The sequence below is a fragment of the Emydura macquarii genome, unplaced genomic scaffold, assembly GCF_026122565.2.
Source record: "Emydura macquarii macquarii isolate MOO-44397 ecotype Brisbane River unplaced genomic scaffold, CSIRO-AGI_Emac_v2 contig_587, whole genome shotgun sequence".
In the NCBI taxonomy this organism is placed as follows: domain Eukaryota; kingdom Metazoa; phylum Chordata; order Testudines; family Chelidae; genus Emydura; species Emydura macquarii.
Genome location: NW_027130724.1, coordinates 14,422,262 through 14,447,075, shown reverse-complemented (window position 1 = coordinate 14,447,075; position 24,814 = coordinate 14,422,262). Strand labels below are relative to the sequence as shown.

The following is a 24,814-nucleotide window of genomic DNA, read 5'->3' as shown; positions in this document are numbered from 1 at the left end:
TCAGTTCTGACCAATGCTAAAGTAATGAGTTGAATTTGTACACGCTGATCAGCAAAACTAAGCTAGACGCAGGGTTAACTGGGTCTGTATTTAAATAGGGTAACTAGGTGTGGTTCCAGTCCTGTGTTGGATGTATCTTGGATGTAGTTGTATCTGAGTGGGTTCTAGTTAGTTTAATGGTCCTTGATAAATCTTCTCTTGTAGGCATCCCTATAGATTCAAACAGGCCTGATGCTTGGTTAGCAGAAGCTTGAAAACAAGATATAGGATCTTAAGTGTATTTTAATACTAGTTGCTCTTCTTGGGGTGATTGGAAGAAAACTTTGTGGAGACTTAAAAAAAAAAAAAAAAAAGACAACTGATATCAAGTTGTAAATATACTTAACCAGTGGCAAAGACAGCACCTATCTTAGGCCTGGACTACACTAGGAAATTAGGTTGGTATAACTGCATTGCTCAGGAGTGTGCAACATCCCCAGCCCTGTACAATGCAGTTATAACAACCTAACCCCTGGTGTAGACAGTGGCACGTAGATAGAATAATTCTCTCATTGATCTACTCATTGCATCTGAGGGAGGTGGAGTACCTATGCCAACAGAAGCCCTCCTGTCCGCATAGGTATTGTCTTCACTGAAGCACTACAGCTGTGCCGCTGCAATGTTTTAGGTGTAGACAAGCCTTTAGAGTTGCATACTGCTGCCCAACTTTGTAGTAAAAATTTAGCTGGGGGATAGGACTTTGTGTTTGGTTTAGATTTTATTAAGTTCCTTTAATATGTTGGGGGAGAATTGGTTGGGATATTTTTGGAGTAGAAGGGGGTGTTATTATGGGGTGCCATTCTTATGGTCAGAAAAGGCTTCTTTGAAGAGGAACAGACTACTAGAAAGTCACACAAATTTACAAATTGCATTTCATCCCTAAGCCTTTCACAAACATATGCAGCACCTCTGAACTCTAGCCACTTCTGGAAGAAAACCAAAAGGGAATTGCTAACAATAGATAAGATTTTTTTTTTTTTTTAAAGGCCAGAAAGGACCATTAGGTTATGTAGTTTGACCACCTGTATAATACAGGCCATATAATTTAAACTTGTTAGTCCTGTATTGAGCCCACTAACTTGTTTGACTAAAGCATATCTTCCAGAAAATGTATCCAGTTGTGGTTTGAAGACCTCAAGAGACAGACAATGCATCATTTCCCTTGGGGGAAAAAAAGCAGCTGCAGGAGACAACCAAAATCGCCATTCCCTATAAATGTGGGAGAGTCGGCAATCCGTACTGTCACGCATGCACGCTGGAGACGTGGAAGGGAGTTCAGAACTCAAAAGACAGACCAGAAACCAAAACATCATATTATTATTTTATAATAGCTAGTGTTGAAAACAGGAACAAAACTGTCATGGAAGCATGTGGGCTGCAAAGAAGATTACGTGATTGTGCTGAAAGCAGGAAAGAACCCCCTTGTGAACGCATTTTCATATTTTAAAGAAAAATAAATGGTTAGGAAAAAACTTCCATATTTTTTACTATAAAGTTTTCCTTGGCAGGGGTTGGTACTGGAAAATGTAATAATTCCTGTCCAGATAATATAACTGGAACCATACAAGTTCCCTAGATGCATTTAATATAATTGGCATTGATCGGATCTACTGTATACGGTTTAGCCCTTTCTACGTTATACTTTCAATCCATTTTACTTATAACATTGTTCTTTTGGTATATAGCTGGGGATCCTTTACCATGCCTATCTCACTTACTTAGCTGGTATTCCTTCCTCCCAGCTTTTTATGAAAATAGGACATCCTTTGTGGGATGGTTGATGTAGCCTCAACCTGGTATGATTATGGACTCAGAAACTTAAGACTTGATAAGTAGGCCAGGTGAGAGATAGGTAGAAATGTCTCTGGATATTATAGGAGAAGGCCATGTGAGGGCTCCTCAGGAAATGATCAGAGAGAACCAATTATTAAAGACTTGAGATCTTTTTTTCTAGGTTGTAAAGCTAAGGGAAGCTTAGTTGATTGGACTTTGCAAAAGTACTCATATGCGGTATGTTATGCAGACTGTTTTTTCAAATTGCCTTCGTAAGAAAATTACTGTTGTGTGGGTAATTTCACACAGATATTCCCAAGGAGACTAAAATCTTGCAACCTGTGATGAGAATTGCTGAAGTGAAAGGAGTTTCTGGGGCCTAAGCCTCATTAATGCTCTCAGGCAAAGTCGCCGCCATCAGATCGATCTTTCTGGATCAATTGAGCAGTCAGTGTAAACCCGTTCAATCGATCAGGAAGTTGATGCAGTAAATCCACCCCCTCAAGTGGCGCAGTGCAGTGAAGACTGCGTGCAGAAGGGAAGTAGAGCAGTCGACAGGAGTTACGCAAGCTACTCTGCGTAGCTTGCGTAACTCCCGTCGACTGCCGGCGAATTTCCAGGTAGGTGTAGACCAGGGCTCAGTCAGATGGGGCTTAGGTGTAATGTCCTCTCCTGTTAAAGTGTATCACAGAGGAGAACCCTAAAGACCAGGAAGGAGATGTGGTTTGGTAGGAGTGGAGGTGACACACGTCATGATATGGTCTGCTTGCAACTTTCAAAGGAAATCTGGCAGCTTGTTATTTGTCTGATTAAATGCAATTGGTTGTTTGAATATGGGATATTCCAGATATATGCAGCAGCAGTTGTACTGAGTGTGCAATAAGTAAATTCAGGTAAACAGAGGTGCATGGCTAAGCCATGAGGCTATCTAAATTGAAGTGCAGTCATTTCACAGTCAGTGTAAACTGTGTCAGGACTGATTAACTAGTTCCTTACCTGGTCTCATGATTCTTTGCACCAGAAAGAGTGTGTCTTGGTTGCTAGAGGTCTGGCATGGACTCTCTAATAAGGCTATGAAAAGGAGTTAATGTTAACAAGACCATCCAGATGAAACCATATTAAGTTAAGGGTTCTTGAAACCTGTTTAACTTTGTCCTAGAGTGGATAGATTCATAGTTTCCTTTACATGTATAAGATTTGGTCTACAGACCTATATCGGTGTACCTATGTTGCCCAGGGATGTGAAAAATCCACACCCCCTGAGCAACATAGTTATAAATGACCTAACCTCGCGTGTAGACAGCGTGATGTCAGTGGGAGAGCTTCTCCCATTGACATGGCTACTGCCTCTCAGGGAGGTGTATTAACTATGCCGATTGGAGAGCTCTCTCCTGTTGGCTTAGAGTGTCTGCATCCGTGCAGCTGTGCCAATGCAGCATTTTAAGCGCAGACTTGCCCTAAGACAGCTCATCATTTGAGCTTATTTAAAGCTCAGTCAGGAGGGAGGTACTGAGCAACATCTGTGAATTGCATCAGTTTAATCAGCTCAGTATTGAACTTCGATGCTTCTTGCCAGTGTAAGTATGTATTTGATGCTTTTCTCTTCCCTGTGATATGTAGTTGCATCACAGACAGCATTATAGAGGGGTGTGGGAATTGAAATCTTGGGCTTCTCTCTGTGTCTGCAAAGTATCCTGGGGAGAGGAGGAGATTATGGTGGCTTTCCAGGTCATGCGGGTCTGCACCAAGAACTTGCAATCCAGTTTAAGAGGAGATGCAAAAGTACCTTTATCAAACAATAAGAGTAAAGCGTCAGAAGATGGGAACAGTAAAAAGTAGGGATCCTAGTTTTCTGTGATTAAAAACCCAAAATTCTCCGATACCGACCCCAACCATGTTTTTTCTTGATTAAAATGAAATGCTGAACTTCAGTTTCCCTAGCCACAATATATATAGGTATCCGCTGAACACACTGTTTTATTGATATATTTACAATTTCTAAGCAAGTTCAAAGCCTACCAGTGCCATCAATCATCATAATAAAATAAAAGTAATAGAATGATTGTCACTATGCATTGTTTCTTTACTGTCGATGGCCCTGCAGTTTCAGCCTCTTGTTTTCATTCTATTCAGTTTGTTTAGCACTTTTAGTGTGTTCTACAGCTGTCTGCCTTTGAACATAATCTACAGCCTTGCTGCATACAATACAGAACAGCACATTACCATCAGTGTGAAATTTGTCCTTATCAAGCTGAGTGACGGTTTTTAGGGATGATTTTTTGATGTTTTTGGTGTCTTTTCATAACTTTAATTACTCACGTTACTCTTAAACTTGAAATTTGAGATGCGTTGAAACATGAACCTCTAAACACCATTGAGTAATTTCTATATGCTGGAAGCAGTTTAACGGAGTATGTTTAGCTATGTAAATTTAAAGTGCATTCAAATATCGACCACAAGAGGATGAGGTTGCACGCATTGAGTAAATGACCCTGCTATTTTCAGTGAAATTCAGTTAATATTTAATTTTATTTTTTGACATGTAAAAACTAAAGATTCTTTGTAAAAATGCAAATTCCACATTTTTCCATGGCAAACAGATTTCTAGGATTCCTGAGAATAAGACACTTTGCTTTTGTTCCTAACTATTCACATTTTATATCTTAATCTTATTCCTGTTTACATCATTTTCTTTTAAACCTACCAATTTCTTTGACTTCTTCTGAACTTTTTTAATATGGGGATTATGGAAAAATGGGGAAAATATAAGGTAGAATGAAGAGAGAATTGGGGAGAGGAGAGGCGAAAGGTTGGAAATTCAGTAAAGGACAAAATAATGAGAACATGAAGCATGGGAGGTAAAACAAGAAAATGGTTCCCTCCCTGGCTGCTGCAAATTCCCCATCTATGCTGTGACTCTAACTGTGAGAGGGGGAGCTTTTAAGCTTTGCCTTCAGAGCCTGTTGTGGGCTGACTAATTAACTGACAATAACTTACTTTGCGTTAAAACTCCAGTGTAGACAAACCCTTTCCTGTGTGGTGGTTCAGTACCTGGCACAGTGGGGGCCCCCAATCTCAGATCTCTGAATGTTGCTGTAATACAAACAGAAATGCAATATGAAATTGGCTCGTTACATTGAGGCGTGCACCAATATGTTCAGAAATGTGCTGGCCTGAAATAAACTGCTGGAAAGATGATAGTGTTGCCAACCCCAAAGATTCAAAAAGTCATGAGACTAAAAATAAATAATAGTAAGAATAATAATTAATGATGTTGTGGTTTTTGGTCTGTCTTTTTTGAGTTCTGAACTCCCTTCCCCATCCGCAGCGTGCATGCGTGAAAGTGTGGGTACCCCTAAACTCCTAAATCAGTCCTGTCCCATTTGCCCCCACCTCCCCAACATCACTTCTGCTCCTCCTGGGGTTCTTCATCTGTCCCCTGACCTGTGGGAGCTGCAGCAGGGTCCCTAGGCAGGGGAAGGGGGTAGCTCCAGGAATGTACCCCCCCCCCAGCCAAGTGTTGGAGGGAGGGGAGCAGCGGAGCCATCCCATTGCTCACAGGAGGGCTCTTCCCTCCTCTTCTGCTCCTCCTATGAGAATAGCACCGTGTCCCTGAGGAGGATTGGGCAAAAACCCTGCCTGCCTCCTGCAGCAGCTGTGATTGGCTGCTATACCTTTGGGGGCAGGCCAGTGGGGGAAAACAACCAATGGTGGAATCATCCCTTGTGTTTGCCTGCTTTTGGGCAGGGTTGAAATTGATTAGAGGGCTGGAGCATCTGGACTCATCCTGAGATTGACACCTGCCCTGGCTGAAATCCTGTCACTTGGGGAAAAAACAAAAACAAAAAACCCAACAGAGTTGGCAATCCTGGCAGCTGCTCTGATTCTCTGAGACTGTGTGTATTCCCAGTGAACAGTACAGGATCTACGAACACGTGTTTTAGGGTCATAGCTAATCTGTCTTAAATTTAAAGGTTTAGAAAGTGAAGCTGCCATTTGAATTTGGAAACTCACATAAAAGAGAAATTGCTTGCTAATAAATTATTTTGCCTGGGAAACTTTCATCTGCTGTAAATGTTCATCAATAGCCAAAGCTTATGATAAATTCTCCATCTGTCCTAATTAAAGTGCTAGCTGGAGGAAAGCCCGTGAAAAGAAGAATCTGGTATACATTGTAAAATTCTATCATGAGAAAAGTTCCAGAGGGTTAGCTGTGTTAGTCTGTATACAGCAAAAACAACGACAGTCCTGTTGCACTTTAAAGACTAACAAATTTCTGCAGGCATAAGCTTTTGTGGCCCATTCATGGGATGCTGAAATTTGTTAGTCTTTAAAATGCTACAGGACTCTATCATGAGAGTGACATGGACATGGAGCTGTTACACACTTGGAAAATCTGAAACTTGGGCACATCAGATTTTCTCTTGCATACTCTTCTTAAATTTAGAGAAACTACTACTGTTGTTTTCCAGTATTAATTTTACTGTGTCTGTTTAAACCTAATCTTACCTTCTTTATTGTAGCCTCTGAGATCAGTAGTAAATGAAGAGACGTCAAGATGATCTCTCTAAGGCTTAGCCACATGGTCTTATAATCTGTTCCCCCTTGTTTCTTAACCTCACAAAGAGGTGCAGTTACTACTGTTTCTCTGCTTCTGGTCACAATGCAAAACTTTTATGCTGATTGGCGATGCCAGAAACTGAGTTCACGCCTAAGTTGCTTTTTTTTTTTTTTTTACACTTTGGGATAAACAATGTGCACAAGCAACATTGGCTTGAATGCCTATTTTCCTTGATAGATGATGTAGTATAGCTGCTTGTTGTTCAGCAGCACGAAAACCTGCAGTTGCTCAATATCTTCCTTTGGCAGTTACAGGAAAAGAGTGGCTTAAGAGGAAGATTTTAGGACTCCAGAGGCCACCACTTGTTTTCAGTCTGATCTTTGCATTAAGTCGTTCCTATGTAACTTGCCTTTTGAGATCTCCTAATCTACCAGTTTTCTTTTAAAGGCAAGGTTGCTCATTCTGAAGGCCCACTTGTCATGCTGTTCCACACTTATAAGGCTGGTAAGAGAGACTTTCATAAGGTGACAGTGCATACTGCTGTGAAAGAAAAGATGAGCACTGTTAACTTGGAAAGATAATAGGACAAATGTGAAACCAGGACATAGCATCAGTTGTCCCAGAGGCTGACAAGACTGAGCAATGGTGGCTCTGTGTATCAAAGCACACTATCAAGTCGCCATCCTACTCATGTGACAGTGGCACATGTGCACTAGTTTCATTTATTCTATCTTGACAGGATGGCATATGAGTTTTGTTTTATATTTCCACCAGGGGTATGGATTGGTTTAAAAGGAAAAAATGAAAGCAAAAAACTGTTGGCTTCCAGAGCTCAAGTCAGTATTTTGGGCCAAACTTTAACATCGTAATTTTAAAAGATTTATAAGTTGTAGACAGAGCTATCGTGGTCTCTGATTTCACCTATTTTGGAGAGCCACACTTTCTTTTCTTGCTGCAGTTTCCTTAAATATATTTCAAGCAGCTTCTCTTCAGTGATATCACGATGTTATTCTTTATTCCAGAGATAAAATGGTCTCAGTGAACATGCATTTTGAAACTGATCGTCATAATGAAATGTCCTATTAAGAGAAGGTCCCTAACCTAGGGAATGTTTGTGTTTCTCTTTCTTTTAAATGTCTGTTGCTCTTTGTGGTTTTGGGAACCTGGTGATTGTGGTAGGTGGTTTCAAAGTTTAGGAGAGACTTTGGCATCCAAGTGTTTTCTTCTGTCTGAAATACCATGGAAGGAAAAAAAGTAGCAAACCAACTTAGTAAATGTCTATCTTTTTCTAAACCCGTTAAAGCTTACATTGCATCATTCTAGACAGGCATAAGTATAGAAAACAGTAGGTGTTTTAAATTTCCTGACTCTTTTTTTAAAAGCCTGTCCTTTAGAGGTCCTTGGGGGTTTTCTTGTGGAGTCTGTGTGAAAGTTGAAAGATCTGGGGTGGCTGGGTGCATTTGTCTTTTTTTTTTTTTTGGCCATCTTTGACAGACCGGTAGCTTGTATTTCACCTTTCTTTTAATTATTTCATTTTAAACTCTTTCATAAATGTCATTTTTAGTAAATATTCCTCTTTGTTGACATTGATCCTCCAAATGATCTTGTTTGTTCAATTTCAGAGGAGTTATATGTGGGGCCTTGTTTTTTTTTTTACACCCAAATGTCCCTATTAATAGATTTCAAATTTCCCAAATATGCTCTTGCACAGTAAATAGATATAGCTTCAGTACCATATAAAGAAATATAATTACAAAAACAGCTGAAAAAGAGGCTTTGTGGCAATTAATTAGATGTATTTACCAAAAAAAAAACCAAACGGTGGATGTGCATATTAAACTCATGAAAGTGGAAAATTGGAGGATCCTTTTTAAAATATGGGGGATGAAATAGTTCAAATCCTGCATGACCTTTGTTAGGTTTTGATTCAGGAAAAAAAAATTGTTCAGTACAGCATTTAAGGATGTTTAACTTTTAAGTATGTGCTTAAATGATTTCCTGAATTGGAGCCCTTGTTAGGGATTATGTAAGAGAACAGATTTTCACTTTAAAAACCCCATTAAAAGGTTGGTAGAGTTTTCCTACTGTGTGTCCTCAGAAAGCTATATTTGGGAATATGGGGGCATTTTGCAGAACTGAATGTTGTGTGGCATGATGATTCTAATCCATTTCACTCAATACAAAAGTGTAATTTTAAATATTATTTGTAGAAGAACAGAACAAACCCAACAAATTCCAAATCAACTTCCTTTGCTGCTTAATTATTATGTACAAGATGATAAATGAGGGGTTGAAATTTTGGGGGTTTTTTTTGGTTCCTTTTGCAGGTTTTGCTGAAGTCTCTGAATTTATTTAAAGGATATGATTTAATGTAATTCTGCCCAATTGCTACAGCAGCTGTCACCAGCTGAATGCTTGCTAACCACATTCTAGTAAGAAGGTAAAGGCTGTTTTGGGAGGCAAATTTTGTTTGCTTTTTTTTAAATATAAAAAGCAAGTATTACCATTCACAGGGGGTGGAGTGATCTTACAGCAGTAAGACACATGCTCCCATGATGGTTGACTTTTATTCTCTGGAAAATAAATTTATCCCAGCACAGAGACTCCAAATGAGGCCTAATGGACCCCTTAGGCCTCCCATTACTCAATGTGGAAATCCAGCACTATGCATCACTTAAATCTCACTTAAACCCTATTTTTAGGGTTTACATAGGACTTGAGTGGTGCATAGGCTAGGCTGCATGGGGTGAATTTCATCCTCTGCTCTTAAGGGAATTTTAAAATATAGCTTTTAAAGAAGGCATTAGTTTAACATGTAGTTAATTACCACTGTATTGATGTCTTGGCCATATAGAACTGTTGTATAAAAATTCCCATCCTCTGAAGTATATTTATTGATGACATTTCTGATGGCTTATTAATGCTTCACTTTTTTTTATAGCTATTAATATACTTAAGCATGTGTTAGGAAAATATGGCATCACATCTATTGTGCAAGCTAATTTTGTATAAAATATTGTACTAGCTGTATAATTACTGACTAGTTCACACTATTGAATTGTAATGCAATGTTGTTTTTATTTGTTATATAGCACTATGCCAGTATATACAGGCCTCTAAAACCCGAGATGGTGCCGGCTGTTTCAATTCAAGTGCAGTAGAAGGTAAAAGGAAAAAGAAAGGAAAAACAGCACAAACTTTCTAGTTCTTTCAATATCTTTTTCTTGCTGCCACTTCTGTGGCCTTTGACCTCTTAACTTCCTAGATTCTCTGTCCACAGCTGACTCTTTTTTGTAGTAGGTGGTGGATTTCCAGATTGTCTGTCTCTAAGAAGAAAACTTGAAAAGATTTTTAAGTGATGTCACTTGTGTGTCTGTCTAAAGCTCTATCTTAAGCTCTTCACTTCATCTTTGAATCTCTTGTCTATTTGTGCTTTTTATAGGTAATAAAATTCAGATTATGTTCTCTAATGCATTCTATTGCTGTTCTCCAAACAGAATTTGAAATAACCCAAATGCAGCTTCTACAGTTGCTACTAAGAAATAGACAAACCAGGAACTGTAGGCTGACTCTAGCACATTCATATTTCAAGAAAAGCACAGATAAATAATTGTGTATAAATGTTATCAGTGCTAATACTTTTCAGTCTAATTACATGCTAACTATCTTGCATTTTCTATTTCTGTTAAAGGGAATGTCTGTATTTAATCCACTTATCTTCACTTTTGCCTACTGACATTTTGCTTTCTGGCCTTACATAAAAAAACTTGGAAAGAGAATGAAATGGTTGACTTGATATTTTTCTTTCACTTTTTTCAGGGGAAAATTTTGAACAGACTCCATTAAGACGCACATTTAAGTCCAAAGTTCTTGCTCGTTATCCTGAGAATGTAGAATGGAATCCTTTTGACCAGGATGCCGTGGGAATGGTCAGTACCGCATTAAGTGCTCTTTGTTTCTCTTGGTTTTTTAAGACTAGTGCTCCCCTTATTATAATGAGTTTAAAAAAAAAAAAGCCCAGCTGTTTCTTTCAAGAAAGTACCTATCTTTTGATAATGGCAAAGTAAAAAGCTGTCGTACAAAATGGATTGTTAAATACTAAATGACAAGTTGCTCTACATTTTGCAGATTTATTTAAAAGAAACAATTCCTATTTGATTTTATTACTTGGAGACTATAAAAAGCAGGCCTTAACATGAAAATAATCAGTTATTTTAAGGGCAATCATGTAATTGTAGGTCTAGAAGGGATCTCAAGAGGTCATCTAGTCCATCCCCTTTGCTGAAGCAGGACTCATGATGAATCTTTTTTTTTTTAAACCTTTATTCTGCAATATTCTAGAGCATAGGCTGTTGGAGTAGAAGTGAGGGATAATTAGTCCTTTTGTAGTTAATGATTAGTTGTTCCATTTACATCTGTTTTTCTTTTTCAGGGATTTAACTTCTTACTTCTGATCTCATCTTATATTTTTGCAGTGCTTTACATAAAACAGATGTTCTTCTTTTAAAAGCAAAATTCATGATCAAAACATTTTTTCTTCCATTATTTATATTGGGTATAATTCTGTTCCTATTGAAGTTCTTGTGGACTTCAGTGGAAATCATGTATGGGCCTTATGCTGCATGCCTTTGTTCTGTGTAATTACTCTTAGTTTTAATGTGTTTGTGTTAATTACATTAGGTAGTGTCTTAATGTCTTACAAAATCGATTTAGAGAAAAATGAAATGTCCTCAGCATTCTCAAATGCTGTCGTTGCCAAAAATTTTGAAAAAACAAGCAAAGTTTAACTTTTTTTTTCACTTTTTTGCTTTCTTTTATAGCTATGTATGCCTAAAGGGCTTGCTTTCAAGACCCAGGCTGATTCCAGAGACCCTCAGTTCCATTCGTTTATAATCACCCGTGAAGATGGCTCGCGGACATTTGGGTTTTCTCTCACATTTTATGAGGAAGTTACCAGCAAGCAAATCTGTAGTGCAATGCAGACATTATATCATATGCACAATGCTGAATATGACATTCTGCATACTCCACCCACAAATGACAAAGATAGCTGTAGCAGCATAGACGACTGTAATGGAACTTCTGTATCAAAGCTACAGCGTTTTAACTCGTATGATATTAGCAGAGATACACTGTACGTCTCTAAGTGCATATGTTTGATTACCCCAATGTCTTTCATGAAGGCTTGTAAGAAAGTACTAGAACAACTTCACCAAGCTGTAACTTCTCCACAGCCGCCACCGTTACCTTTAGAAAGTTACATCTACAATATTCTCTATGAGGTTCCTCTTCCTCCAGCAGGGAGATCCTTAAAATTTTCAGGTGTTTATGGACCAATTATCTGCCAGAGGCCAAGCACCAGTGAACTGCCATTGTTTGACTTTCCAGTTAAAGAAGTTTTTGAATTACTTGGAGTGGAAAATGTGGTTCAGCTCTTTACTTGTGCTCTTCTGGAATTTCAGATACTTCTTTATTCACAGCGTGAGTACTCTTGTCTTGTCCTGTGTAACTAATGGCTTTAGTTTTTTTTAATAGAGATTCAAGAAATAAATAGCTGTAATAAACTACTATTGGCAGTCACTGCTGTCAGTGTGTTGCTGCTGTCAAAGTGATTTAAATCAGCCCTCACTGGAAACTGAAGGTCCTCAGCACCTCTGAAAATCATTGTGCCTAATTCAAGCACTTAAGTTTGAAAAGGTTGGCTTTGTTTTAATACCCTGTATGCATGTAATGACATAAAGCAGGACAAGAAACTTGGCCTCCTGCTTTCTTTCCAAAAACACCATTGACTAGAGGTATAAATGGATGGTTTCTCCCCAGCTTGTTGAATTCCTACTCTGACTTAACTCAGCCAGTGGCATCTTAGACTAAGTTCTACACTTAACTTAAGGTTGACATAGTTACGGCACTCAGTGTAAAAAACTCACAGCCCTAAGTACTGTAGTTGTGTTGATGTAACTTCTGGTATACGTGCAGCTAGATCGATGGAAGAATGCTTCCATCAGCCTTGCTACCTTTGATTGGGGAGGTATAGTTTCTACACCAATGGAAAAACCTGTCGCAGTAGGAAGTGTCCACGCTACAGTGCTACAGAAGCACTGCTAATGTGCTGTAGCTGTGTCATTAGTGCAGACCTGTACAGTTGTAAATATACAATGAACTGTATGCCTCAGGCTGCATATCAAGAGGCATACAGTTAATTGTATGTGGTTACGAAATAAATTTGTGCAACCATAATTTTCTGGTTGGGTAACCAAACTTGAGTTTCACTTGATCTTGGACAAGTCACTTGACAAATAATAGTCTTGCTTGAATGAGATTTAAATCTCCATTTTCTGTCATGGTCTGAGCCAACTCTCACTGAAGTCAAATAATATAAATTAAAATATAAAATATTTTTAGAAGGTGTGGCAGGTGGTAGACTATATCAGCATTTGCTTTCATATGGCTTGCCTTGTTTTCTGCATCACTTTTTATCTGGCAATGCCTTTGCAAAAGTCTTAAACACACCAGACTTCTGTTGCTCCATTAAGGTTTTCTCAACACTAGACTTCTCTGTTGGTGTAACTCAGTTTCAGGAAGTGGAGTTATGCCCACAGAGAATTTGGACTTCTTTTGTCCTATTTCCTAGAGTTGTTACCAGTTGTGCAGCCCTGCCAGCAGTAGCAACGGTGGGTGTTTTAATGTAGACTGCATGTCCGCATTTTAGCCGCTGTGATGGCAAAGAAAGTCAAAGCCACGGTAAATCCAAAGGTCGCTTGTGTTAATTATGTCATCCGCTGGTTTCCAGTATGATTTCCAACCTGCCCTCCCCTTGCTCCCCTTTAGAATTATATTTGAAATAAGTGGAATGCAAATAAAATGTATTTAAAATGACTAATTACTATGTCCCAGCTCTTTAGCAATAAGTTATGCAGATTTATTTTACTCTGCATGTACAACACAATATTCAGTTACACCAAGCAATGAGAATGCAAGGTTTTTGGGGAACTATCGGCACTATGTATATATTACATGCTGAGATGTGGGTCTGTACAATTGGGACTGGACATGATTCGGGTATAGTCAAAATAATCAGATGTCTTTCTGTAGTGTTGCAGTGAATTAGTATGCTTGAGCTGTTGTACTGTGTACATTCCTCACTAGTTAGCTACATGAGAAAAGTAGCATACAATGGGTTCATTTCCTTTTGGTTTTTTTTCAAACTTAGAACAAGTTATAAAATCATGTGACGATCCCTTTGTGGATTTAGAAAACTAAACAAACTGTTTCTCTAATACTAACTTTTTAAATTTTGGGTGTCACTAGAATACACATCCAGAAGGCAAATTTCTTAATCTCTCTTTTGTGGTCCAGTACTTGTTTTGGGTTTTTCTGTTTTAGCAGTTTCAACAGTTGTTTCCCATAAGATACTTCATAATACTTAAATCTATTGTCATTCTAATAATCTGGTTGACAAGTGATAGTGTGATCAAAGTGGCCTGTGGTCATACTGGGTAGGGTGACATACTCAGATAGGGTGACCAGATAGCAAGTGTGAAAAATTGGGACAGGGTGAGAGGTAATAGGTGCCCATATTAAAAAAACAAACAAATAACCCACCCCTGAATATCGAGACTGTCCCTATAAAATTGGGACATCTGGTCACCCTACCCCGAGATGAGAGATTTCACTTTTCTCAAGGATGGAATCCGACTCTTGGAAGGATGGATGAAGGATGAATTTTCTCAAGGATGAATCCGACTGACTGGCTCTGTGGATGTGGGGAAGGCGGTGGATGTGATATACCTTGACTTTAGCAAAGCTTTTGATACGGTTTCTCACAGTATTCTTATCAGCAAGTTAAAGAAGTATGGGTTGGATGAATGGACTATAAAATGGATAGAGAACTGGCTAGAGCATAGGGCTCAACGAGTAGTGATCAATGGCTCCATGTCTAGCTGGCAACCGGTCACAAGCGGAGTTCCCCAGGGGTCGGTCCTGGGGCCGGTTTTGTTCAACATCTTTATTAATGATCTGGAGGATGGGGTAGATTGCACCCTCAGCAAGTTTGCGGACGACACTAAGCTGGGGGGAGTGGTAGATACCCTGCAAGGTAGGGATAGGATACAGAGTGACCTAAACAAACTGGAGGATTGGGCCAAAAGAAATCTAATGAGGTTCAACAAAGAAAAGTGCAGAGTCCTCCACTTAGGAAGAAAGAATCCCATGCACAGCTATAGACTGGGGACCGACGAGCTGGGCAGCAGCTCTGCAGAAAAGGACCTGGGGGTAATGGTGGATAAAAAGCTGGATATGAGTCAGCAGTGTGCCCTGGTTGGCAAGAAGGCCAATGGCATATTGGGCTGCATTAGGAGGGGCATTGCTAGCAGGTCACGGGAAGTGATTATTCCCCTCTATTCGGCATTGGTGAGGCCGCATTTAGAATATTGTGTCCAGTTTTGGGCCCCCCAATACAAAAAGGATGTGGAGAAGTTGGAGAGAGTCCAGCGGAGGGCAACAAAAATGATTAGGGGGCTGGAGCACAGGACTTATGAGGAGAGGCTGAGGGAACTGGGCTTGTTTAGTCTGCAAAAGAGAAGAGTGAGGGGGGATTTGATAGCGGCCTTTAACTACCTGAAAGGGGGTTCTAGGGAGGATGGGGCTAGGCTGTTCTCGGTGGTGGCAGATGACAGAACAAGGAGCAACGGTCTCAAGTTGCAGGGAGGGAGGTCTAGGTTGGACATTAGGAAAAAGTTTTTTACTAGGAGGGTGGTGAAGCACTGGAATGGGTTACCTAGGGAGGTGGTGGAATCTCCATCCTTAGAGGTTTTTAAGCTGCGGCTTGACAAAGCCCTGGTTGGGATGATATAGCAGAGGTTAGTCCTGCTTTGAGCAGGGGGTTGGACTAGATGACCTCCTGAGGTCCCTTCCAACTCTAATATTCTATGATTCTATGATTCTATGATTCTATGATCTACTCTTGGATCTACAGGTTGCAGTCCTCATTTCCCTACAATAGGCCCAATTGTATCCATATCTGCAATAAACTTCCCTCTAGGGTTTTGTGATCACCTACTAATTAAAATGAATCCAAACAGCTTTTACAAAACAAACATATTTATTCACCCAAAGGTACATAACAGTCAGAATCTGACTATTAAACACACCTCCCTCTGTAAAGGAAGAGTTTTTAACTGTGTAGTAAAAACAACGAGAGTCCTGTAGCACTTTAAAGACTAACAAATTAAATTTTTGTAGGCGTAAGCTTTCGTGGGCTGCAACCCACTTCGTAAGATACAAGAAATAGAAATCAGATGGGGGTATATATATACCTCCAAGGGTAAGGAGCTACAATGGGGAGGGTAGGTGTTAGCAAAGTCCATTCAGTTAGAGTAGATTAGGCCTATTCACAACCATTGATTAGAAGGTGAGAATGTCTGAACAGTGACAATTACTTCTTGTAATGAGAGAACCATTCCAAGTCCCTATTCAGACCCAGTTTGATTGTGTCAGGTTTGCAGATGAGTTCCAGCTCTGCAGTTTCTCGCTGAAGTCTGTTTTTGAAGTTTTTTTGTAGAAGTATGGCAACTTTCAAGTCAGCTACAGAGTGTCCTGGGAGATTGAAGTGCTCTCCGACTGGTTTATGGATATTACCATTTTTTTATGTCTGATTTGTGTCCATTTATTCTTTTGCATAGTGACAGTTCGGTTTGGCCAATGTACATGGCAGAGGGGCATTGCTGGCACATGATGGCATATATTACATTAGTAGATGTGCAGGTGAATGAGCTTCTTATGGTGTGGTTGATGTGGTTAGGACCTGTGATGGTGTCACTAGAGTCAATGTGCGGGCAGAGCTGGCAACAGGGTTTGTTGCAGGGATAGGTTCCTTGGTTAGTGTTCCTATTGTATGGTGCACGGTTGCTGGTGAGTATTTGCTTCAGGTTGGGGGGCTGTCTGTAAGCAAGGATAGGTCTGCCTCCCACGGCTTGAGCGAGTGTCATTTTGATTTCAGGCTTGGCATGCTAGCTGTGTAATTTGGCCTAGTGCATGGAAGAAGCATCTTCCCAATTAGTGGCCCACCCATTGTTCCCTTAACTCCCTTCAAGTTCTTTACATAGAGGTATCTTATCTCTGACCATTGTTGGGTTTTCTGCTTGCTCTTCATATCAACCTCTTTTGATTTAATTCCGTTTAGTCAGACTGAATAATATCAAGTAAGTAATATAATCATAATATTCATAAAAATGACTCTCTTGTTCTCCACCTATAGGTATATCTGTTCACTAACAAAAGAAGCTTTATGTAGAAGCTTGCTAACTTTCTTGGATTGTGCTAGTCCTGTAGTGTTTTACTTTTGCCTCAGTTGTCATATTCAGTTGCTAACATGTTACCTCATGACTTTGATAGAGTTGCCAACAGCCAAGTAGATTGCATTGGTTCCTTTCTATTTGTTAAAATGCTCTAAACCAGCGGTTCTCAACCGGTGGTACGACCACCGGTGGTACTTCGGAGAAGGCTGGGTGGTATGCGAGCCGTACCGCGTCGCTGAATCCACCGCAGGAAGTGCCCTCCCACCCACCCTTGCGAAACTCTGCCGCCAAAAATGGGTAAACGGCGGAAGGGTTTCGGCGGAGGGCATTGTTCCCCCCATGTAACGCGCCGCCGAAAGTCGTCCCCCCTTCCCCCCCCGCCCGCAGCGAAACCTCGCCGCTACCGCAAATCTTACCCCTTTTTTTTCCCTGAGTGGTACTCGGGGGGGAAAAAAGGTTGAGAACCGCTGCTCTAGACACAACTGAACTTTTTGATTAATATTTGTCTTGAAATGGGACTGGCAAGTATTTTGAAGTAATTGAAAGTTTACTTTGTTTTGTCCTGGCTCCTGCAAGTACCCCCATATCCTTTTCTGAAATGCCTTTTTTTTTTTTTCTTTTTTTTTTTTAAACTTACTACAGCAAAACTTACGGGAGAATTGGAACAGATATCCCTGCTCATTTTCTAGCATCAGCATAGTTAACTGTGTTTGTTTTTTTCTTTCAGAAGAGGAAGAACACCATTGTAATAAAGATGTGGCCACTTGTTTTGGTGCTTACAATGAGACACTCAATCTAGAAATTGCACTTCTGTCTGAAAGGTTTTTTTTAATATAATCAAAAAGTGTTACTGATAACATTTTTTGTCACTGAGACTAGAAAGAGTTTTCCAGCTTGTTCACTTCATATGTTTAATTACACTTTGTACATAAGTTTCACTGTTTCCTATATATGGTCAGTTTAATTACTCATTTTGTTTGTGGGTTTTTCAAACAGCAAGAAGGAAAAATAGAAACAGGGAAGTTTGATAATACCTCAAAAGTTGGCAGAGGAACTTAGAGGCAGGTGTAGAATCTGAAATAATTTTAACTCATTTTAAAAATTTTGTCTAGATTTTGTTACATGAATTTAGGTGCTGAACTTTAAACACCGATATTTGAAAGTTTTGCCCTAAAAACTAAACTCTTTTTTTAGCCAGCCATGAACCCTGATTTTTTTCGATTATGTGACAATGTAGTTGGTTAGAACGATTTTGGATATGCTCTTTGTGTCAGATGAGATCACTGTACTAGTTAAGTAGAGCTTGACTTACAAGCATACAGATATGAAAATTTTTAAAAAGTTAGAGGGCTTGTCTACACAGGATGCTGTGTTGCATTAACTTCAGTTTGTTCACCTTAAGGAGCCTTGTGTCTAGGTTAAAATACAAAATGTGAATTATTTGGCATCTTAAACTGCAATAAGTAATCCTCCCTGGAACAGGAGTAACTTCACTTCCCAGTGAGTTTGTTTGCTTTAAAATTTGTGTGGACTAATTCCTAAGTACTTCACTTCTGGCAGTCCTTTGACTAATATTCCATGCTGCATTTATTCATGTCTGGATTGTGTCTTTGTACCAATGTGCACTGTACTGCTGCGGTTTATCGTGGGATGTCATCTTCCCATTTAAATGCTGACATTATAGTAGCTTGGCCCTTCCAGGCTTCCACGTGGACCCTTTCAGAGATCCTGGATTTCATTGCCCTCTCTTGAGAGCTGCATGTCCAGCCCTATCTGGAGAAGTCACCAGAATGCAGACATCTGCAAGACCTCATCAGAGCAAATGAGGGTGAGAGGGGTGCTTGCCTCAGTGTCAAGTAAAGGAAAGGAGCTATAGCAGAACTACCTGAAGAAAATGGAGGACATGTTCAAGGAGCCTGTGACTGCATGCCAAGAGAGGGCTGCTAAGGCAGAAGTGTGGAGGGATGGTTTCCTGGATAAATCACAAAGGCTTGTAAAGTGAGTGCACGGGCCTGGAGAGGGACATAATACAGACAGTACAGAGACAAACAGCTGTGATAGAGCAGGTTTTGTTACAGAGATCATGTGTTGCACTCCAACCTTGCAATATCCTGCAAATTATGGAGAACACACCATAGTGGGACCACCATTTCAATCATCCTAATACAGAGCTTTCCCACAACAGTCAACGATTTTGGAGATAGAGAATGCTTTTGAGTGCATTGCATACAGGAGTTTGAGCACTTCACAGTTTGGCCATGCATTAGTCCATTAGTCTCAAGCTTGCACTACATTCTTGGTTAACTGTACTTCTTTTTTTAAAGTCAATTAGTGTAATTTAACTGTTAACCCAATAAAACTATTTGATACAACTTGACTGCAGAACTTCATTGAAGTACAGCTCCACCTATGAATTACATAACGTAAGACCCCACCATCCCCACCGCGGTGGTATCCATTCCTAATAAAAGTACATACATAAACACATTTCAGTAATTTCCTTGGTTACAGTACATTAATTACTCACAAGTACTCCTGACCTCTGAGTAGGAGTGGAATGCATCCCTGACCCTGTCTCCTTGACTGCTCAGGTCAGAGGTGCCATCTCTGGCTGTCCATAAAATTCAGAAAGTTTCTTCACGTGCTTCTTGCACTCACTCACCCACCATGTGCTCTCCCTTGCTCTGAAAACATGTTTTGCAAAATATGACAAGTACTTATTACACAGGGTACATACTGATGAGAAACATCTAGCCTTATAGAATCATAGGACTGGAACGGTCTTCAAGAGATCATCTAGTCCAATCTCCAGCACTTACGGCAGGATCAAGCATTTATCTAGACCATCCCTGGCAGGTGTTTATCTAATCTGCTCTTAAAAATCTCCAATGGGTAGAGATTTCATAACTTCCCTAGGCAATTTATTCCAGTGTTTAACTACCCTGATTAAAAACCCTAGTTTTTCCTAATGTCCAACCTAAACTGTCCTTGCTGCAACTTAAGCCCATTGCCTCTTTGGTCCTATCCTCAGCGGTTAATAAGAACAATTTTTCTCCCTCCTCCTTGTAACAACCTTTTATGTACTTGAAAACGGTTATGTTCCCCCCTGAGTGTGCTCTTTTCCAGATTAAACAAATCCAATTTTTTTTAATCTTCCCTCATAGGTCATGTTTTCTAGACCTTTAATCATTTTTGTTGCTTTTCTCTGGACTTTCTCCAATTTGTCCACATCTTTCCTGAAATGAGGTGCCCAGAAGTGAACACAATACTCGAGTAGAGCATAAGAATTACTTTTTGTGTCTTGCTTATAACACTCCTGCTAATACATCCTAGAATGATGTTTGCTTGTTTTGTAACAGTGTTACACTGTTGACTCATATTTAGCTTGTGATCCACTATGACCCCTTCAGCTCTCTTCTGCAGTACTCTTTCCTAGGGTGTATTTCCCATTTTGTATGTATTTTTGCAACTGATTGTTCCTTCCTAAGTGGAGTAATTTGCATTTGTCCTTATTGAATTTCATCCTATTTACTTCAGACCATTTCTCCAGTTTGTCCAGATCATATTGAATTGTAATCCTATCCTCCAAACCACTTGCAACCCCTCCCAGCTTGGTATCATCCACAAACTTTATAAGTGTACTCTCTATACCATTATCTAAATGATTGATGAAGATATTGCACAGAACTGGACCCAGAACTGATCCCAGTGGGACACCACTCGATATACCCTTCCAACTTGACTGTGAACCATTGGTAACTATTCTCTGGAAACAGTTTTCCAACCAGTTATATACCCACATTATAGTAGCTCCATGTGGGTTGTATTTCCCTAGTTTGTTTATGAGAAGGTTGAGCGAGACAGTATCAAAAGCCTTACTAAAGTCAAGATATACCACATCTATCACTTCCCCCCAATCCACATGACTTGTTACATTGTCAAGGAAAGCTATCAGGTTGTTTTGACGCGATTTGTTCTTGACAAATCCATGCTGACTGTTACTTATCACCTTATTGTCTTCCAGGTGTTTGCAAATTGATTGCTTAAGTATTTGCTCCATTATCTTTCTGGATACTGAAGTTAAGATGACTGGTCTGTAATTCCCTGGATTGTCCTTATTTCCAATGTTATAAATTGGCATTATATTTTCCCTTTTCCAGTTCTCTGGAATCTCTCCTTGTCATGAAGCACCCTCTATGTTCTTTTCAGTCTTCCAAATGCACACTCCACTGTCATTCTGCAGCTAATCAGGGTATAGTTGAACAGTTCTTTTCTCCTATCCAAGTGTCCAGTAAAAGGCTTCATAAGCCCGGGAAACAGAGGGTAACCTGGTCTCCCAGAATAATAGGAAGAATAACTCCATTAATGTCCAGAGTGATCTGGAGAGCAACAACTCCCATGCTTGCTCCAGAAAACAGATCTTTCTAAAGATCCTGGCATCATGGACCTTTCCAGATCACACCACATTAATATTTTGTAAACCTTCCACAGTGATCAGCCAGGACTTGCAGCACAGAAGAAATACCCTTTCCTGTTCATGAAGTATTGGATCTTGTGTGGAGGGCAAAGAATAGGCATGTGAGCCCCATCAATAGCTTCTGTGCAGTTCAGGAACCCTATCTATGGAAAGCTGTCAATAACCTCTCTTGTACTGCAAAGCTGTGTGTCCCAGCACAGCAGCACCCCTTGAATAGCATTACAAACTTCCATAACACCAGTGTGATGGCTACACACTTCAATCCTAGAAGAACCCAGTCTAAGGTGGATGCACAAATGGGTGGAAAACTCTAATCAGAGTAGTTATCAGTGGTTCACAGTCAAATTGAAAGGGCATATTGAGTGGAGTCCCAAAGGGGTCTGGCCTAAGTCTGGTTCTAGTCAGTATCTGCATAAATGATTTGGATAATGGCATAGACAGCACAAGTTTGTGGACAGTACCAAACTGGGAGGGGTTGCATGCATGGTGGAGGACAGAATTAGAATTCATAATGATCTTGCCAAACTGGAGAAGTGGTCTGAATTAGGTTGAAATTCAGGAAGGACAAATGCAAAGTATTACACTTAAGAAGGAATAATCACTTGCAAAAATACAAATACAAAAGGGGAAATATTTGCCTACAAAGGAGTACTGCAGAAAAAGATCTGGCAGTTATATTGCATCACATACTAAATGAATCAACAATGTAATACTGTTGCAAAAAAAAAATGTATAAGCAGGAGTGCTGTAAACAAGATACAAGATGTAATTCTTCCACTCTACTCAGCACTGATAAGGCTCAGTTGGAGTACTGTGTCCAGTTCTGGGCACCATGCTTCAAAAAAGATGTAGATAAATTAGAGAGAGCCCAGAGAAGATCAACAAAATAATTACAGGTCTAGAAAACATGACCGAGGAGGAAACATTGGAAAAAATTGGGGTTGTGTAGTCTGAAGAAGAGAAGACTGGGTGGGGAGGGAGATGGGGGATATGATAGACTTCAAGTATGTAAAAAGTTGTTATAAAAAGGAGGGTGATAAATTGTTCCTATCCACTGAGGACAGGACCGAAGTAATGGGGTTAAGTTACAGCAAGGGAGATTTAGGTTAGATATGAGGAAAAACTTCCTAACTGTCAGGGTAGTTAAGCACTGGAACAAATTACCTAGGAAGATTGTGGAATCTCCATCATGGGAGTTTTTTAAGAGTAGGTTAGACAAACACCTGTCTAGATGATACTGGACTAGATGACCTTTCAAGGTCTTTTCCAGTCCTACATCTCTGATTCTCCATGCTAAGGGAACCTCATGTTGGTGTTCTGCTGCTGCAGCTCCAGGGTGAGTTCTGCTCTTCTTTCTAGGAAAGTAGCCTGTGTCTTCCCATTCTGATCACTACTCTCTTCTGTAGGGTGACCAGATGTCCCGATTTTAATAGGGACAATCTAGAATATTCAAGACTTTTGCTTACATGGGGTGGAAGGTAATAGGCACCTGTCCTGATTTTTCGCACTTGCTATCTGATCACCCTACTTTCCCACCAGTCACTGCAAGTTGGGCAAGCCCAGAAACAGAACTCCACTGAGTAAAGCTACTCCAGATAAATGCCCTGCAGAAGTAATTGTTCAACTTCATCTTCCTTTTCCTCTTGTAGCCATATTCCTGCAGCATCCAAATCCATCCAGCTATGGGACTGCCAATACATGTGCGATGTCCTTTTCATATTAATGACTGTCATGATGGTGGAGCTCAGCAGGCCCTCTGTAGTGCCTGACAGCAGTTCTAAAACAGCACTGGCAAAATACAGATGTATTATGGGAAGCCAGTAGAAGAATCATCTGAATGTTTCAGACTCCAAGTTCCAGAATTCCTGTGGGTTCCTCAAGAAAAACTAGAGCGTAGAGCTGAGTGGCAGAACATTGCGCCATGAGATATCTGCTCAGAATGTTGCGTACTTGATTTGAAAAAGTGCAGAGTCATGTGGATGCTGTGATTAACAAGGAAATTACTTCAAGATGGCATTACAAAACAGTGTGGATGCACTTTTGTTTGATGTAGTTAAATCGCTGAAGTTCAGGCTAACAAACTAATCTGATTTAACATCCCCATGTAGACAAATGGCAGAAGTATAAAAACATTCAGTGATCAAAAACATAACTGAAGTTAGTTTCTTAAGCCAAAATGCTTGCTTTTTCTTAAATACAAAACAACAACCCCCTTGTATTTATTGATAATCATTGTCTCAATTCACATTTATTAGAAGCTATATTATTATTCAGTGAACGGAATAGTTATTTTCTCCTCAGGTATGATCAGTACATGTTTAGCTCGAGGCAAAAATAATCACCAGTAAATATTGAAAAAAGATTTGTCCAACGCTGCTGTTAAGGTGAAACCTAGAAATAATTTTTTTTAAAAGTGACAAAGTGGGTGAGAGAGTATCTTTTATTAGACCATCTTCTGTTGATGAAAGAGGCAAGCTTTTTGAGCTACACAAGCTCTTCTTCAGGTCTGGGAAAGGTATTCAGAGTGTCACAGCAAAATACAAGATGGAACAGATTGTTTAGCATAAGTATTTAACACATTCTAAGAGACTATTCAAGATGAAGTGACCTGTTAACATGACTGTTGTGCAGTCATAGGACAAAAAAAGGAGGGGAGGTTGTGGGTTACAGATTGTTGTAATAAGCCATAAATCCAGTGTCTTTATTAAGACCATAATTTTTAGTGTCTAGAAAAGTTATGAATTTATGCTCCTAGGCTCATCTTTTGAAGGTGTTGTGCAGGTTTCCTTTGAGGATGAACACTGAGAGGTCAGATATGGAGTGATTGTTTTGTGAAGTGTTCATCCAGCAATAACATGGTGTTTTATCATTTTTCTGTGTGAGTTAATTAGAGTGCAGTGATTATCTGGTTTCACCCTAGGGTGGGTTTGTGGGGGATGAGGATGTAGCGTTTCAGTTGGAGTTGTTTGGGGAAGGATTTGATGAGTGAATTGTGGTGTGGGGTTGTCTTTGAGTTCTGTATAGTAGGTAGTATCGGAAAGTGGTTGGTTGGCCTTGTTGACATAGTTATCATGATTGAGTACTATGATGGCATCCCCTTTGTCTGCTGGTATGATTGTTGTCTGGTGGTTGGATATCAGAGACCTACTAGCTGTCCTCTCAGAAGTGGGAAGATTGTGGTGGATGTGATTTTTTTTTTTTTAAGGATTTCAAATCAATTTTTTTTCTGAATCAATCAATGTAATAATAAAGTATGTGGTTTCATCCACTGTAGGTTGTCCAATCAGATCTTTTTTTTTTCTTATGTTGACTGTTGATGGGGACATGGTAGTTGTGGGTGGTGTCGTCATTGTTGTGAAAGAATATTTTTGAAGCCAAGTTGGCAAAAGACTTCTTCTAGTTCTCCCCATGTTAGTATGGCATCATGATCTGTGGTGAAGCAGAAGTTCAGTCCCATGGAGAGTCCTGATAATTTGGTTTCAGTTAGGGAGATTTTTTTTTTTAAATTGATGATGATGGAATTTCATGTAGGGTCCGAGTGGTGGGTCCTGGTGTCATGGTTTGTCCTGGAGGTGAAATTCTATGGATTGTGGATTTACTGTAGTTTCAATGACAAGTGTCTGTCAGCAAAGAAAAGGCTGTGAAGACTTTTATCATATCTTGTATGGT

The 24,814-nt window shown here is 39.8% G+C and overlaps 1 protein-coding gene across 5 annotated transcripts in view; it reads left to right on the top strand.

Moving 5' to 3' along the window:
- Positions 1-24,814, top strand: part of DENND5A (DENN domain containing 5A) — a 96,543-nt gene that overhangs the window by 15,509 nt on the left and 56,220 nt on the right. For all 5 annotated transcript variants that reach the window (XM_067540760.1, XM_067540759.1, XM_067540764.1 and 2 more), the window contains exons 2-4: positions 9,466-9,537; positions 10,193-10,302; positions 11,194-11,854. In XM_067540760.1, coding sequence (XP_067396861.1) covers positions 9,466-9,537; positions 10,193-10,302; positions 11,194-11,854 — 843 coding nt within the window. The remainder of the gene's footprint in view (positions 1-9,465; positions 9,538-10,192; positions 10,303-11,193; positions 11,855-24,814) is intronic.